This window comes from Schistocerca nitens, chromosome 9 (genome assembly GCF_023898315.1).
Source record: "Schistocerca nitens isolate TAMUIC-IGC-003100 chromosome 9, iqSchNite1.1, whole genome shotgun sequence".
Lineage (NCBI taxonomy): Eukaryota > Metazoa > Arthropoda > Insecta > Orthoptera > Acrididae > Schistocerca > Schistocerca nitens.
In genome coordinates, this window is record NC_064622.1 from 66,243,122 (window position 1) to 66,261,396 (window position 18,275).

At 40.1% G+C, this 18,275-nt stretch overlaps 1 protein-coding gene across 1 annotated transcript in view; it reads right to left on the bottom strand.

Moving 5' to 3' along the window:
- LOC126203548 (uncharacterized) overlaps window positions 1-18,275 on the bottom strand; it is a 255,598-nt gene that overhangs the window by 218,071 nt on the left and 19,252 nt on the right. Inside the window, exon 2 of the mRNA XM_049937870.1 lies at window positions 7,510-7,613. Coding sequence (XP_049793827.1) covers window positions 7,510-7,566 — 57 coding nt within the window. The 5' untranslated portion in view covers window positions 7,567-7,613. The remainder of the gene's footprint in view (window positions 1-7,509; window positions 7,614-18,275) is intronic.

Here is an 18,275-nt window from a genome sequence, read left to right on the forward strand (position 1 = left end):
TACGTAAGTTCCCCAAGCATGCTGTAATCATTGATGTAGACTTTAATCATCCAACAATTAATTGGGAAAATTACAGTTTTTTTTAGTGGTGGGCTGATAAAGGATCCTGTCAACATTACTAAATGCCTTCTCTGAAAATTAGCTAGAACAGACAGTCAGGAACTCCACTCATAATGAAAATATATTGGATCTAATGGTAACAAATAGACCTGACCTCTTTGATGATGTCCAGATAGAAACTGGTGGTTTTGGCAACAATGATTATGAAATTACAAAGGGCAACTAAAAGAAGCAGAAATTATACTATGGAAAGGAAAGTTGCTACTCACCATATAGCAGAGATGCTAAGTCGCAGATAGGCACAACAAAAAGACTCTCACAATTAAAGCTTTCGGCCGTTAAGGCCTTCGCCAACAATAGACGAGACACCACACTCATGCAAACACAACTCACACACATGACTACAGTCTCAGGCAACTGAAGCCACACTGCGAGCAGCAGCACCAGTGCATGATGGGAGCATTGACTGGGTGGGGATAAGGAGGAGGTTGGGGTGGAGATAGGGAGGGATAGTATGGTGGGGCTGGCGGACAGTGAAATGCTGCCGGTTAGACGGAGGGCCTCCATCTAACCTGTAGCATTTCACTGTACGTCTGCTCCAGCCACCTCCTTATCCCCCACCCAGTCACCACTCCCATCATGCACTGGTGCTGCTGCTCACAGTGTGGCTTCAGTTGCCTGAGACTGCAGTCATGTGTGTGAGTTGCGTTTGTGTGAGGATGTGTGTATGTGTGTGTGTGTGTGTCATCTATTGTTGACAAAGGCATTAATGGCCAAAAGCTTTAATTGTGAGAGTCGTTTTGTTGTGCCTATCTGCGACTCAGCACCTCCGCTATATGGTGAGTAGCAAATTTCCTTTTCATAATATTGTTACATTCCATCTTGGATTTTCCATTGTTTGAAAACAAGCAGAATGATACATATGTTTAGTAAACTAGATAAAAATCAGTAGTGTCATATCTCAATGAGGAACTTAAGACTTTCAGCACAGGACAATAGCATGTAGAGGAACTCTGGTTTAAGTTTAAAGGAGTTGTGGGAGCACACAGGTGAATAGTTGCGTGTGCACAGTACAGGGGCAACGGCAAAGACTCTAGTGTGCACAAAACCATTTACTCTTTGCTTTTTGTTTGTTTTGTCTTAGATGTTCCATGTTAATGTCTGATTCATTGCTTCGGAATTAAGTTGAACATTAAGAATAGGAAAGAGTCTATCATTAATAGAATGGAGCTACGTCGTGGCTACAAAGTGGTGACCCCAAAGTCAAAAGAACACAAACGGCAAGAGGCACAGGAGAAGGACAACGAAGGTACACTACAACATACGCCAAATGGCAGAAGCTCTACAGCATGATCAGTACACTGGCAGGGTACGCTGCGCGGTCAGGTTCGGGAGTTATGGAACGATGTTCGACACCACGGAATGGATTCAACGGAGTGGGACAGTGATATTATCAGGACAAAATCTGCGGCCGGAACACATATACGAGAGGAGGATTCGCTTGGACAATCCATGAAAGTACGCCCGCCGCCATTCCTGGCCGATAAACTGGAACTTTTGTTCTCCCGTGATGGCGGTTCCCAAGATGCAACAAGAAGATCCCAAGCTGCATACCATATTGCATGATGAGACTGCTAGTCAACGTGGCTGGTGAGAACATATAGTTGCACTGTGAGGTGTAATAAAGCAGATCATGTCCTTTTGCCCCATTTCGCAGACCATTCGAGACCTTACATAATCTTCGTCACCCTGGAGTCTGGTCAACATTTAAGCTGGTGTCTCAGTGGTTTGTGTGATCACGGATAGAAAGAGACTATTATGAGTGAACAACAACTTGCCAACTTTGCAAAACCACTCACTATGTTCATTCCCTGATCAGGGAGTTCCCAGATGCTTCGTCATGCTTCATCCACATTCATCTTGATGTGGTGGACCAGTTCCCCCATTGGACAGCCAAAGTTATATATTCACAATGACTGACAGATATACATGATGGCCTGAGGCAGCACCTACAAACAACATCTCTGCAGAAACACTAGCCACTGCTTTCACATCGACCTGGCTGATGAGATTTGACTGTCCACTCCAGGTCACTGTGGACAGAGGCCGAAAGTTTGAGCCAGACTTATCTACACAGATGGTGAAGTTCTGTGGCTACTTCCATCACAAGATGACCAGTTATCATCTGGCCAACAATGGCAACATGAAACATTGGCATTGGATACTGAAGGCTGCGCTAATGTATCAAGGGACATCTTGTACATCTGCACTGCTCGTAGTCCTGCTGGGACTACAAGCTATGTGCAAACCAGATATAGAGTCCTTGGCAGTGGAATTGGTTTGTGGCAAGACTTGGCACCTATCAGGGGAGTTAGTTGATGTCAGTGAACTGTCAGAAACAGACGACCAACTAGAGTTCCTTCACAGGTTACAGGAACATGTAAACCATATCAAAGGTACAAAGGCCTCCAGGCATGGTTTTCCAACCACTTTTGTGCACAACAACCTTAACAGTTGTTTGCACAGCATGTTACATACAGACTGCATCAAGCCACCACTACAACCATCCTATACTGGACCCCATCACGTCCTGCGCACATACATACATGATAGTTAGTGTAGTGAATGGAAAACAAGTCACTGTGTCTCTTAGCAGAGTGAAGCCTGGTTACATTTACAAGGAGGCATCACCCACCTCGTGGTCAAAAGTGACACACGAGGCAGATGTGACACCCCGACTTTCAACCCTGCTACCACAACAAGTCAAAGCAGAACCTAAGCATAACAACCACTCCAGATGAAATGTCCATCTCCTGGCCCAGTTCAGAGAATATGTTCCACACTCTGCTTTCACCAAGGGGGCTCCCATAGTGATTACTACGCATGTTTATTGCTGTGGGCATGCATGTTAGCTCCTTCCACACCATCCAGAGACGCAGTTGTGGTGCGCCAAATGACTGTGTGGTGACAAAAGAATGGCATCATCCAACAAATTTATGTCCACTGCTTGGAGCACTGTGTTAATGTTTATTACTGACTCCTTGGAGCTGTAACTCATTTACTTTATGTTTATTCTTTTCTCTGCTTGCTGATATTGACAAGTCACCTACAGAAGCTGATTTTTTGGCTTCTGTAATTTCACTTTAAAAAACTGTTCAGGCCTATTCTCAGCATGGGATCCAGCACTTATTAAGTACAGGTAGCATTACGCAGTCTAATATTCCCATCAGTATTCTCCCCTAATGCTCAAGTACAACACGAGCATATGTGTGAGGCATGCCAATGGCTGCTTATCCACAGATTAGTTTTAAATGAGGACAAATGCATCACCAGAAAGACCCAAGTGACTTTCCTTGGCAACGCCATTTCAGCCAATGGCATTCATCTATTGACAGAGGGACTGCAACACTGTAGACTTTTTAAAATTACTTGATAGTTGACACTTCACACATTGGAGCTGGTTTTCTCCAGTCAGAGTGCTCAATGTTACACCTGAACTGTTCGCCATTGCCAGACTGCCACAGCAATTGGTAAGTTTACTTCTAATTCCTTGTCTGGCTTTCTTTCTCGGTGTATTTAGATTCTGAATCATGGGTCTGGCACTTTTATTTCATATTTCATCCCACCTGATTACAATATCAGAAACAACAAACGCACATAATGATGCTAATAAAATACAGGTTTCATACGCAGCACTAACCATACCCTACTGGATACTTCCACACAAGATCTGAGTCTGCATCATATATACAGTTATCAGAATCACAGAGATTGGCTTACATTAAATAAGCTTTGCATGACATTGTGTGAAGCCGAATTTTTGAAGGTTGCAATTCATTGTGACTGGGTCAGTACAGTTATAAATATTACTACTTAACCCAGTGATGGGGCATAGCACAGTGGTTAGTGAATAAACATGTAGTGTAGAAGGCCATAGGTTCAAATCTGTCAAATTTAGTGAAATGTTTTTATTTCTAAATTGAAACAAAAGTTTGATTATTGTTTATATTCAATTCATTGGTTGAAATGTAATTTTTTTATTTCTAATATTTTGTCACATCGTTTTCATCATCAAATTGACTTTTTTATTTGCTCTTATTTTTCTTCTTATCAGTCTTTTTTTATTTGGAATCTGCCTTTGTTGCCTATAATTTGCGACCAAGTGCCAATAACAACTGTTTATCAGTTGGCAATGCAGCAGCTCGTGTAGCCAGTGTGAGGATAGTTTCAGGCAACCAATGATAGCAAGAAATTACAGTTTGCCTTTAGCACAGAAACAGATTTTTTTCTGTCTTGAGTTTGCTTGTAGAGGTTAGCATTAATCGCCATGAACAAAGTGATCATGATTTTAGTTGTGTCGCAGATTGTTGACCACCATTTTCTTGGATAATTGCATACCATGAGATTGTGGTTAGCTTAAGACACGAGTTTAAATTCAGTGCTACAAAAAACATCATCTGTTACAGTTTAGTCATTATTCACTTAAAATCAGCTACTGACAGTGCATCTCACATTTCTGACATACCTTTTTCTTGCCATTTCCAACATTGCTCTGCATTACACATTAACAGCATTTGTGAAGTAACCCACCACGATTGTGCACCATCTACAATGGAGCAGCAGTGGGCAGACAATGTGGCAACAGTGTAGTGGCAGGCGACAGGCATCAACTATCAAGTAATTTTAATTGGACTATACAGTCTCTGCTGAAACCAACAGATTACCAGCAACTGAGACTTTGCTTGGTATGGTAAACTTTTACCACTGTCACCTCCCAGGATAGGCAGCTGTAAGGACACCTCTCATGAATGTGCTCGCAAGCTGCATCACCACAGGATGGCAACACATTAAACAAACCCCCTAAATGGACAAGTCACTCTGCGATGCCTAGGTGAGCTTAAGTCACACAGTGCTTCTTGCTCACAATGTGTCTCACACTCACCTGGCTATAGTCGTTGAAGTGAGTTGGTCAGCACTCCACCAACAGGTGGAACAAAACTGGCAACTGCTCAATTTTTTCTTCAAAAATTTGCAGCCACCCATAAAAAATGGAGTGCATAGGAGAGAGAGCAGTTAGCAATATATGAGGCTGTCAGATACTTTTGTCCTTATGCTGAAGCTTGCCCAATGACTACTTTTACAGACCGCAAGTCAGTTACATATGCATTTGAGAATGTTAGTGACAGGTGCTCACCCTGACATTTCCAGCATATTGAGTTCGTAAGCGAGTTCACAACAGACCCATAAAAAAATGCTGAAAATTTAGTAGCTGACCATTCCTCTCATATCTGTGATATCATACAGAGAGCTCACTATGGAGCTGGCTAAAGATCCATAGTTATAACAGCTGTTGAATGATCCATCTACTGGAGTTCATCTCAGTCAGATTCCTGTGCCAAACTCAAAGTTAAAGCTTTGGTGTTATGTCTCCCAGAATAGCTGATGCCCATACATTCTGCACAAATTTCACAAATCTGCCTTTGACAGGATCCATGACCTATCCCATCTGGGGGCCAAATATACTATCAGATTGCTTACAGACTGCTTTGTGTGGCCTTCCATCAAGAAGGAAGAATATCCACGAGCATGTTCCTGCTCCCATCCCAGCAGAGCAAACTGGGCTGTCATCTACGTCTGAGGTTGGTAAATTCCTGGTCACACCAGCTAGATTCAAATCATATTCACTTTGACTGATCAGGCCACTTCCACTCTGACATGCACACAGGTATTTCTTCAAAGTCATGGATGGATGTATATGGTGGGCAGAAGCAACCCCAGTTAACAACATATCAGATGAAACTACTGCAAAAGTATTTATTTCTACGTGGATTGTGCATTTTGGTTGCCCCCTCCATATTACAAGTGATCAAGGCCCTTCCCTTAGGCCTCCGAACACCATTCAAACCCGACACTGGTGCATCAGCGGCCAAAATGGTATATGGCGTGCCTCTATGCATTCCAGCAGACCACTAAGTGCCAGCACTGGTACTTGCCTTGGAAAATCTTCCACAGTTAGTGCAGCAGCTGAAGTATCACTGCACCAGCATCCACTGCTCTCCTGCTTCTCACCACAGTGACCATCAGGTGTCTGTGCACAAACATTTGTACAGCTGTTCACATGTAATACTGCATACGGACTCAGTCAGATTGCCCCTCCAGACACCGTATAATGGTCCTTTCCTAGTGTTGCACAGAGAGGATGAGGAGAGAGAAATTCTATACAGTGACAAGCCCTTGAATTTCTCCTTTGAATAAGTCACACCAGCATGGATTTTAACCTGAACTGTCTCAGACACCTTGCCAACACCTCATGCCACAACCAATCCAGAGTGGCTGGATCACACTTTCTCAGACACTAACCACCACCATCTCACAGCCTGCAGATACGCCTGTGCTGCAGCTGACAGCTTGCCGCCACCACGGCATCCAACCCACAGAAGAGTCTGTTGGGAAATTAAGTTTAAAGATCACAAATCTTGTATGCCCTTGACTATAGGGCAGTGGGGGTTAAAGTTAAATAAACTTACATTACCACCTATTGTGTCTTTGTCTCTTTTAAGTTTTCTAATTTTTATGTTAATATCCAATGTGTAATAGCTCTGTATTTCAACAAATAAGCCTTCCATATTATACACCTCTATAAATAGGTGTGATGCACAAGGCCTTAGGCCAGCTGTGTTTAGCTATCAAAATGTAACCATCTATGCAACAATATATTATTAGTCAGTCTGTAGTAAGCATCCAAAATGTAAAGTAATTAAGTCATTACCTGGGACAGAAATTGTAAACATGTAGTTCTCAGTCGGTCAGACCAAAATGTTAAAATGTGAAGCAGTGAACTTTGTGAATGTTTGTTAATTGGTGTAGCTTACTGATTTTGTTCAAATATTGAGATTCCTGCACGTTACAAAGCTTTGAAAAAGGGAACAGTGTATATAAATAAATACGAAGACTTCAAAAACCATTTGTTGCAGTGTGACATACTTTATTTCACATATGGTCACAAAGTCCATTAATAGCAGGGGGACAATTGACAATAAAAGACCAAGAGGCATCTGATGTAGATCCAGGTCAGTAAAGTTAAAATCTGGCCTAATCTTGTAGTCAGTCTATCATGTTGGGATCTTTGTTCCTATCAGTACGACAGCTGTGAGACTCCTGAAAGATTCAGTATGTACATTTATAGCTCCCAAAGGTGTTATCGTAGTGTAAATGGGTATGGATCAAAATGTAAATTGTATGTGTAATGTTTTTGATGTATTATCATCTACCCTTTACCTTTATGGTTGCATCTACCTTGCATATAAACTCATCTGACTAATATTTTATGCACAAGCTGCTTTTGTAGAAAACAGAACCAATAAAAATTCAATACATTCACAGCTTACATCTACTTTAGTCTGACAATCAGAGAATATCCAATGTTCCTGCTATATAGCCACAACATACCTTTTGATCCATGTCAGATGTGACATTAGGTGACTGGACAGCTGGTACAACTTTCATATGTGGTAAACCAACTTTCTGTACAGACTCAATCTGCTTCACAGATACTAGAACAAGTGAAATATACAATAGAAAACTTGAACATTGGAACAACTCAGTTTCTCGAAATTTATACTTAATTACTATTTTACTATACAGAACTGAAACAAAATTAAAACTTACACTTATAAATAATGAAATGGAAATTTACTATTGGCCAAATGTTTGAACAGAGCAAAAGCAAAACTCCCTAAAAATTACACAATGGATTTTTGTCCAAATTTTCGTAGCCGAATGAAGTGTGTGAAATGAACAAATGGGGTTCAAATTCACTAGTTTGAGGTATAGTTATGCAAAAGAGATTTAATTACTTGGAATCAAATGGGGTAATTAGGAAAAACTGAAATTAGTGATTTGAGGGAAAATTGCACAACAAATTTTTGTCTGAATTTTCATAGTCAAATGAAGAGTAATAAATGAACAAATGGGGTATCAAACTGACCTGGGTGAGGTATCACTTTGAAAGTTAAAAAAAAAATAAAATTGAAAAAAGTTAAATGTCTTGTAAAATGATATGTCTAAAACTAAAAAATAAAATAGATTAGAAAAGCATTTGATGCACCTTTGAATGTTGCTCAAAATCATGTACAGCAATTGGACTGCACAGTTCAGAAAATCCACCAGACAAAATCTTCCTGAATACTCTTTAAAACTGAACTTTAATTTCTCAGATGGCGCCCCATATTGTAGAATATTGCACCAGTGTTATGTGTGTTTTCATTCATAACATATAAAATATTCTAACAAGAACTGATTGAACAGTCAATCAGTGGCATCAAATGTTTCTCTAACTCTTACTTTTAGACATGTCATTTCATAAAGCAGTTAACCATTTTTTTTCCAAAGAAAATTTCAGTTGCAAAACTAAATCCCACACTGTTTATCTTGATACCCCATTTGTCTATTTCTCACACTTTGTTTGAAATAGCAACTCTGGCATAAATTCATTGAGTAATTTTCTCTCAAATAACTAATTGAGTTTTTCTTATTTACTTATAGGGTAAATGCAGTAGCTATTCAGGGATGAAGAGGTTAGCAAAGCATAGAGCAATGTGGAGAGCTGCATCAAACAAGTCTTCAAACTGAAGACCACAATAACAAAGACAGCAGTGTAATTGATGATTTATTTAAAAAGAAATATTAAGTAGTTATGCAGGTATACTCAAGCACTCAGAACCAAAGGATCTCCACGACATTAAGGAGGGGCAAAGCAAAATAGTGAGATTCATGGAACAGAAACAAAGGAAAGGTAGTTAGATTTGTGGTTAAAATCATCTGAAATGGAGGTGTTACAGATTTCACTGTGGATAAAATGTGTAAATCACTGTTCACCATTTTCACACAAGATATTCTGAAAACTGGAGCTGCAGGCCAACATATAATTCTACACTGGTGGCCATTAAAACTGCAACACTGTGAAGGCTGCATGTGAAAAATGTCAAATTGGCATTACATGTTTGAATATGCAAGAGATTAGTATTTCAGCACAATCCCACAAAGTAGGTAGGAGTAATGCCATTTCTGTTTTATGTATAAGGAAAGATCACACAGCAAGTTTCTCATTTAGAAACCACATTTGAACATTGGTGCTTTATGGAAAGATTGTGTTATGCCTCACATAAAATGGAGAAATATCTATCACCACATCAGCTATTGATAGCAGCTGGATTGTGGCCTTTTGGATCTGTGATTTATCATTCCGTGATATTGCTGCTCACATTAGTCAGGATCCCAAGAAGGTCATGCAAATATGGAATTGATGGGTTCAGGATCACATCACTTCATGCAGAATCTCAATGGCTCCACACAGTTAGCATTTGTGAGGACAGACATATGGTTTACTTGCAGCTGCAAGATTGTACAGTCACATCATGCAGCATGCATCACAAAATGTGCTTGTTTGCAGCAAAACAAGTATCTACATGGACAGTGCAACTTATGTCTGGAGGCACACCGGCTGTCAGCAGGTGACCAATGTTGAGACTGCCCTTGACACAGAAGGAAAAGGAGGCAAGCTGTCAATGGTGTGCCCAGTGACAACACTGGATACAGGAGTGCAACCAGATCAGCATTACAGACATGTCATGGAACTGCATACACCATCACAATGGACATATTCTTGTGTGGAGGCTCCAAGGGGAACAAACACTCACACATTGCATTAATTTTCATATGGGCCCACCACTTGGTGAGATGCTATGGAGTACCATTGGGAATGCAACACAATTTCCTCTGGTTCACACAACTGATATTTTTGGGCCAGACACTATATTTCCGATGTGTTAGGACCAGTGGCTGTTCTCTATCACTGTGGTTTTGATAACATTATTTTTCAGCAAGGTAACACAAGACTGCATGCTGCCTCTGCTGTCCAGGTTGTCTGATTGTTGCCCTGGCCAGCATACTCCCCAAACCTCTCACACACTGGAAACAATTGATAATGGGTTGCCTAAAGACTGGCACAACACCACCGCTTACCAGCGACTATGAATGATGAACTAGGCACATACATGGCCCTGTCACATCAAGGTGTTCACCACCTATGTTCAATGTCAACGTGCAATAACCACTCACAGACAGCATGTGGCAGCACTATCAGTGGAGGGTATATAAATCTTGTTGGAGGGATGCAGTAAACAGTACAGTCACTGTCATAACGCAGAAGCGGACCAGAAAAGTACCTGATCACTTGCTTTCAGCCCAAGAGTGGAAGCATTTCCGAAATCATTAAGTTTGTAAACAGTTTGCATGCTGTCAGGTTAAAGTATCCCATACATGGCAAAATGTTGCTACTAAAAACCAGTGACAAGATAAATGTAGTGCACTATGCATGATAGATGACAGGGGGGAATGACAGCTGTGGAGATGTGTAGGGTTGATAGATGTGAAACTGTTGGGCAGTCGACCACCCAGATGAACCAGGGTGTTACCAAATGTGTTTCCTTAATGACCATTGCTGTCTATGGGCCTCTGCAGCTAGCACCTGATTCATGTACCCATCCTGACTGCTGTTCACCAGTGACAAAAGTTGGGATTTGCATGTCAGTACCCAATTGGATGTCCACTGAGTGGCGACATGTGGCCTTCTCAGAGGAATCATGTTTTATGTTCCATCAGATATGAATGGTATGCAATGTCTGAAAGCAAAGCGTCGAGGCTGGAGGAGGGAGCATTATGATCTGGGGAATGTTTTTGTGGTATTCTATGGGAGATCTCATCATTCAGAAAGGTACAATGGATCAACACAAATATACATCTATTCTTGGAGACCATGTGCACCCACCCCTACATGCAGTTTGTTTTTCCTCGGCTCAATGGCAACTATCAGCAGAACAATGTGACATGTCACACAGCTCGCAGTGTATATGCACAGTCCAAAGAGCACCAGGATGAGTTTCCTGTACTCCTCTGACCATGAAACTCCTCAGATATAAACCCAATAAAGAGTCTGTGGAACCAAGTCGGTCAGGCTGTTCATGCCATGGATCTTCATCTGAGAAACTAGTGCAGATGGCCATGGCACTGGGGCCAGCGTGCTTCCACATCCCTGTTGGTACCTACTGGAACCTCATTGTCTCTCTTCCTGCATGTCTCACAATGGTCCTCACTGCAAAAGATGGTTATTCAGGCTTTTGACATGTAGTCACATTAATGTGACTGGATAGTGAAGGTGAAGTAGCATGGAATGGTGTACCTGTATCTGTGATCCGAACTCAGTACAACTAGATATCCAGTTGGATTAGAGCCATTGTTTCTGGTAGAGATGGCAGCTCTATGTACTAAATTTCATACCCTGCATACCTCAAGATCACCTAGAAATTTAATCAGATGTTCTGCGTACTGTACAGTAAATGCACAATAAGTAAAATTTATTATTTGGTACTTTCCCAGTTTTATAATATTAATGGAAAGCAGTGTATATTCGTAGATTTCCAGAAATCATTCCACACTCTAGATTGTTAACAACAGGTCTGAGCTTATTATGGAATAGGTTTTTAAAGACGCGAGTATCTCAACAACTCTTTGAGAAATAGAACCCAGTACATTGTACTAGATGGTGACTGTTCACAACAGACAAAATTAAAGCAAGAAGTGCTATGCAAGGGTGCTTGAAAAAGTAAGGTAACAAGTCCTCTGTAAGAAAATGTTTTATTCAGGAGATCAAAGAGAAACATAAATGTACTAATGCATAGGTATTTATGAATTTCCCCACATAGTAACCGTGATAAGCATTTCCTCTGTCGGTAAACAAATCTGATGAAACATGCACCAAAAAATTCATGGTCCAGGCCTAGGGGCCACTTAATAACAGACTCCTGAAAATCAGCATCGGTTCTGAAGTAGCAATTCCCCAGGTGCTATTTTAATGGTACAAAGAGATGAAAAAATCATTTGATGAAGGTCCAGCCTGTACCAAGGATATTCCAGTACAGTCCATCAGATATGAACTAAATCACATATAACTGAAGTCACATGTGGTTGAGCTATGTTGTTTCCTCTTCGTTGCTTTTCTGTGTTCATTCCAGCTTGGCGCAATAATTGGGAGTTTTCACATTCTCTCCATTGCTGAGGAAGTCAAACAGCAGCACACGCAGCATGTACCAAAATACTGTGGCCATAATTTAGATGTTTTGAACTTCTTTTCGGGATAGGAACAAATGGTATCTCTATGACATTGACACTTTCTTTGTCTGAGACATTACAAGATGCATCTACAGTAATTCTCCATTGATGATATGGTGCAGAAAAAGGAACATTCTTCACCTGTTACCACATAGAGTGCTGGGCAAATAACCCCATTTACTTGGGTTTATCATCATCTAAATCTGCATACAAACAATGCAAAACAGTGTGAAGTGCATAACAGAGGGTACTTCCCATTGCATTAAATACCTCTGGCATGCACTGTAATTAATCTAATCTTGTCTTCACAATTCCTACAGGAGTGATACATAGGGTGTTGTAATATATTCCCAGATTCATCACTTAAAGCTGGTTCTTGAAACTTTGTAAATAAGCTTTAACAGGATACTTTGCACTTGCAGTAGTTACACACTACAAAAACTACTCAACATTAATAAGAGAAGTTATTGAAAAATCAAAGAATGCGCACATTAAGTCAGAAATTGGTAACTCTGATAATGGACTTACGTCTATATGGAATATACGGAAACAAGAGACAGGACAACAGGCCACAGAAGAGCATAACATCACTACTTATTTGAACGGAAAGCCTATAATTGACCATTCACTGGTAGCAGACACATCTAGTAATCATTTCTGAAATGCAGTAGAAAATACAGGGATAAACAGTTCAAGGGACAAAAATTATGGGAAAAGAAGCTCCTAAGTCAACTACCATATGGACTGGATGGCTGTCAATAATACTTCCTGTCATCTTGGTAACTGTCGCCCATGGAGAAACTTCATTTGTGGTGACCTTACCTCTGTGGATAGTTGCCTTGCTTAGATTTCCTGAATTTGGCAACTAGGTAAGTGACTGGTTCTTCTGTATGCTGATGGGGAAGGACTGTGGCATGTTGGGGAGCAACTTTGTTCAGGGTGCAAATACGAGCTTCATCCCACAGATGGACTTTTAATTGTTTGCAGGGGAACTGTGTGAACAGGAATGTTGTCACGGTTGATGTCTTGTGGTGTAATATTCATCAAACATTTGTATTCTGCAATAGTGCACAATATGTCTAGGGCTTTCACAGGGAAAACAAACTGGCACGTTGTCCTCCATCTTCCAAGTATCTGTTCTTCTGCAGGGCATTTTACTTGGTGGAGCAGTTGGCTGTACCTTCGTTGGTTAGATGCTGCATTGATGTTAGATGGCAGTGGTGTAAGTCCAAGTTGGCCAAGTCCATTCTTTGTGTCATGTTTGGCCGGTGGTGAAACTAGTGCCAAAGATCATCCTCTTCAACATTCTCTGTTACTCCTGATGTATGGGGTCAACATTCAAGGCTGGTTATCTCTTCTGTAATTGGTCTGACAGTTCTGGCTGCCATAAAATACTGTATCTCTTCTCTTACAATCTGGTGTATGAGGGAAATGAGGTCATAGTGGTCTTCCATGACTGCAACAGGGACCTCTTTTGTCTGACTTTGTTTCTGTTGCATTTCCTCTGTGCACTGATGCCGTGTGATGGATTCCTCGGTTGTTGTGGCATCCTTTACCAGAAGAGCATTGTACTTGTCTTTTGTGACTCCTTTCATCAAATGTGAGATTTTGTCACCTTCTGTCATATTCAGATTCACAATGTTGCAAAGGGCTAAAGCATTATGTAGGTATGACTGTGTCATTTCCCCATAATGTTGGGCTGTGTTCTTCAATTGTTCTTCTGCTAAACAGACTTGCTGTTTATGGTCATCAGATGAGATTTTTATTTTTTTTCTATTTTTTCAGTTCAGCCTGAAATTGTCGCAGCTATTGAGCCTCTCTTCACTGTTTTCAAATCTCTGCTGGGTTGTGCCATCCAAGTAAAAATAGACATTTACAAACATATAATGTCATCCCACCTGTTGTGTTTGGCACTCTAATCTTCCAGCCATTTCATCAGGCTCTGACCAGCATCTCAAGAAAACACATGGATTTCTGATGTGCAGTTGACTTATTATTGACTTAGAATCCACTGGTCTGCTGAATATACAGACCTTTGGAAGAATGTACCAATTGCATTCTGTTTCTTGTCCATGTAGGCAATGGCTTTTACATTGCCTAATTGGAGCCATGATGATGTAGGTGTCTTGAAGTGCCCAGCATCTCCACCAAACAAAGTCATGTTGTAACCACACTCAAGTACAAATTCAAAAACAGGATCATCAATGAAGTGCAACACTTAGAACTGAAAGCACGATTATTACAAATATGAATGTGCTGCAGAACAGAACTGAACTCCTGGACATGAATATTCCGCAGTATACAAACACTGTATTCATAAAATATTTCAGTGACCTTCCAGAAATGATAAATATTAAGTAACAAATAAATACTAGGGGTTGGCTTTAAACTAGAAATCCACAGGAAGAGACACTAACCACTATCCTACACTGCATGCAGTGCAGAGCAGACTGCAGCAATACTTCCACCATGAGTGGTCTTCTGAACTATCCGTTCTAGGTAGTTTTCAGACAAGGCTTTTAGTAATGTTACACACAATGTCTTATCACACCCACTACTTACAATATTGTAATTATCCCAGTTGACTGTTGAATGATTGAAGTCTCCTTCGAAGATGACAGAATGATTGGGGAACTCTCACACTAATAAACTGAGGTTCCTCTAAAGTTTTCATTTAAATCTGGGGGTGAGTCTTGTGGTCAATAGAAAGATATTATTCTAAGTTTATGCCAATCCTGAATCCCGAGTATTGCACAAATGATCTCAAATGTAGCTTCAATTTCCGTCGTAGTGGATTTGAATTTCTTGTCTACTGCAACAAATACACCACATCCATTTGCTATCAACCTATCCTGTCAATATACACTTAAATTTTCCCCAAATATCTCACTGCTATAATTTTGGATTTTAACCAACTTTCTGCACCTACTATTATGTGAGCTTTACCGCTTTTTAGAAAGATTTCAAAGTCTGGCACTTTGTTGTGAATGCTTTTCACTCCCGTTCAGTAGGATTTTAACACATTCACCTGATGAGGCAGTTCTTTGGGTCTTACATTGATACTTCCAGGTCTCCTACAGCAATCATTATCAGGATTAGATGGAGGGTCCCCTAATCCAAGCAGCCTAACCCTTGCATGCAATCCACACACTGTCAGCTATCTGTGTAGCACCCTCTGATGTGTAGTGCTCACCTGAATCATTTAGGTGGACCCAACAGATATCAACTCCATAGGACAATTGTAGAAAGTCACATCTAGTTTGTCACAAAAGCTTTGAAATCCATGGTTCAGGCCTTCCACTTAACTTAGAACCAGGGGGCCACAATCAGTTCAGAGGACAATGGTGTAAACTATATAAGCAAAGCTGTTCTTTTTAATCTTCTGTGCCAGTCACTGAAATGATCCATACATGATCTCAGGGCCCAGATGACAGCCATCATTTGTTCTGACGTATACCCAAAGCTGCATTTAGCTGCACCATGTTCCCTCAGTGGTTCCTGGAACAGCATCTCTGACATATATAATGAGACTCCAGGTACACAATGAGTATGTCTCTGGTGTCCCCCCCCCCCCACTGCCATTTTGTCATGAGTGTCATTATCCTCTATCTGTTGTAACTTCTATTGATTAAAAGACCCCTATCCTCTTGTGTTTTCTCCCCTTGACATGGGACACAGCATGTTCCCCAACAGAGTCTTACTGGCTCAATTTCATTTCAATTGGAAGATAGCACATCTAACTTGTTGATTTGGGGGATGGGTGTAACACACTGCATTCTCTCTGGTTCCTGTCTTCCCTGGAACTCTCAGTGCAGAGTTGTGCATGTCACTGGCCATCCTCAGATTTCTGTTCTTGATTTGTCAAAAACAGTGTGATTTGTTCAAGTTTGTAAAGTATTTGTTTATTAGTATGAATATTAGCTACCACACCAGATTCACGGACTCCAGGAAGTAAGCAGTGGCTGAAACTCACTGTGAACAAAATGCAGTGTTCTTTGTAGCACAGCTGTGGAAGTGGAACCTCCTCTTACTTCACTGTTGGCTGAAATATTTATGGATTATTTTGTACAACATCTTCTGAAAAAAGAACCTTTGAGTGCAAATATCCTGTACTGGTTTCGATATGTACCTGATGTCCTCTGTATGTGGACTGGTACTACAAGACAACTCAACACATTTTTGAAAAAAGCTAAACAGTCAACATAAAAATATTCAGTTCACAATGGAGATTGGCAACAACTCCATAAACTTCTTAGATCTCAGCATTGACACCATTACACAGACATAACATTTCAAAATTTATAGCAAAACTACACCTACAGACACAGTAATACCTCCTTGTCCACAAAAGTCCATAGCTCACTAACATGCAGCTTTCCACTCAATGGTACGCCATCTCATACCTGTCCCCATGTCCACACATAATTTTGAAGAAGAGTTAGATACAATAAAATTTATTGCCTCAGCCAATGGCTACAGTCCAGTTGTTATTGACCACATCTTGCATAGCGAACAAAAACGGAAAATTATACCCCTTCTCTATGCTCCATCTGCTTCCCCATCTACTGTTTGCAAGAAATGGTGTCCATTACCATACCTAACAGAGATATCACAGATTGTAGCCAAAGCACTGAAAGCCTGCAAGTATAGGCTTTCTTCCTATGTTAAGAACACCACAGTCCAGTGTATTTTCAATACTGGTAGCAAAGATAAGATCCAGTTATTAGCCTACAGTGGAGTATACAAAATTACCTGTTCTGATTGTGAAAAGTTTTACATTGGTCAGTCAGGCAGAGACATAGCAACTAGGCTGGCTGAACATGAATGCAGCTGTAGGTTGCAGAATTCTGATTCTACATTTGCTGAGCATGTACTGAGTGAGGGCTGCAACTACCAGCCAGAGTCCCACATCCTTCACCTAGCAAACAAAGGCCATAAACTCAACCATCTGGAAGCCCTGGAAACTAACAAACATCTAGCTCATAGTCGAGATCTAATCTTAAATGACCAGACACTTCCCTCTCCTAAATGTCACATAAACCTCTCAGTTTTTCATTACTTCCCACATTGTCTGTTCCTACATATTCCCCCATTTTCCTGTACTCAATGAGTTCTTTTATTTCATTGAAATTGCTTACGTAATCCATATAGACTGTAGTTTCAATTGTTAAGGCTTTCTTTCAACTAGTACTTGTGTTACCTTCCATATTTAATACCTCTTGTAGTTGTCTCATCAAGCATTGTTTTATTTTACACGATTGATTTATTTCATGGAAACTGTTAAATGGTAATGTTTATCCTGTTTGCTCCTTTTGTATTTGTGTATTGTTCAGCCTTTTTAAAATCCAGTACTAACACACTCTCAATGATTGCATTTACTGTATGTTCCCTACACTCCTCCATTTTCCTGCATTTCCGAATTCATTTCTGCTTATCTGATTGATATTGCTTAAGTTCCTCATGTATTCTGTAGTTACATTGATAATTATTTCTTCTTTTAATCAGTTTGTGTATCACTCTCCATGTTTTATACCTCCTTGAAGTAGCCTTGTCAAGTACTAATTTTATTTTACTGGTTTTGTTTATTAATATAAACTGTTATGTGAGCTTGCTGTTCCTGTTTTGTGTTAAAGTTTTTTTCCTGTTTACTCTGTTTTTATTTATTTACAGTTCAGCTTTTTACTTTTTACATTGCATTACCACCACATTATCAAATATGTTATTTACTTTAATGTTTCTGCTTCAATCTAGATGTGTAACTTCTCCTCTAATGTTGTTTACATACATTGTAACTTCTTTGGTGACAATACTCAGTAAATGTCTGAAGGTGGCTTTGTAAGGTGGAAACTGGTTAACACAATAAAAGTAATACTGTGGAACAAAAGCAAAATAGTGCTTTTCATTTATCATTCACAGGAAATTAATCAATTTTAACAAATATTTTTCGCAAAAAAATACCACCAATAAATGGCAGAATATGTTCAAAAAGAAAGTGACTATGTCACCAAACAATTAATAATTGTATCCATTATCCATTCTGATTAAAT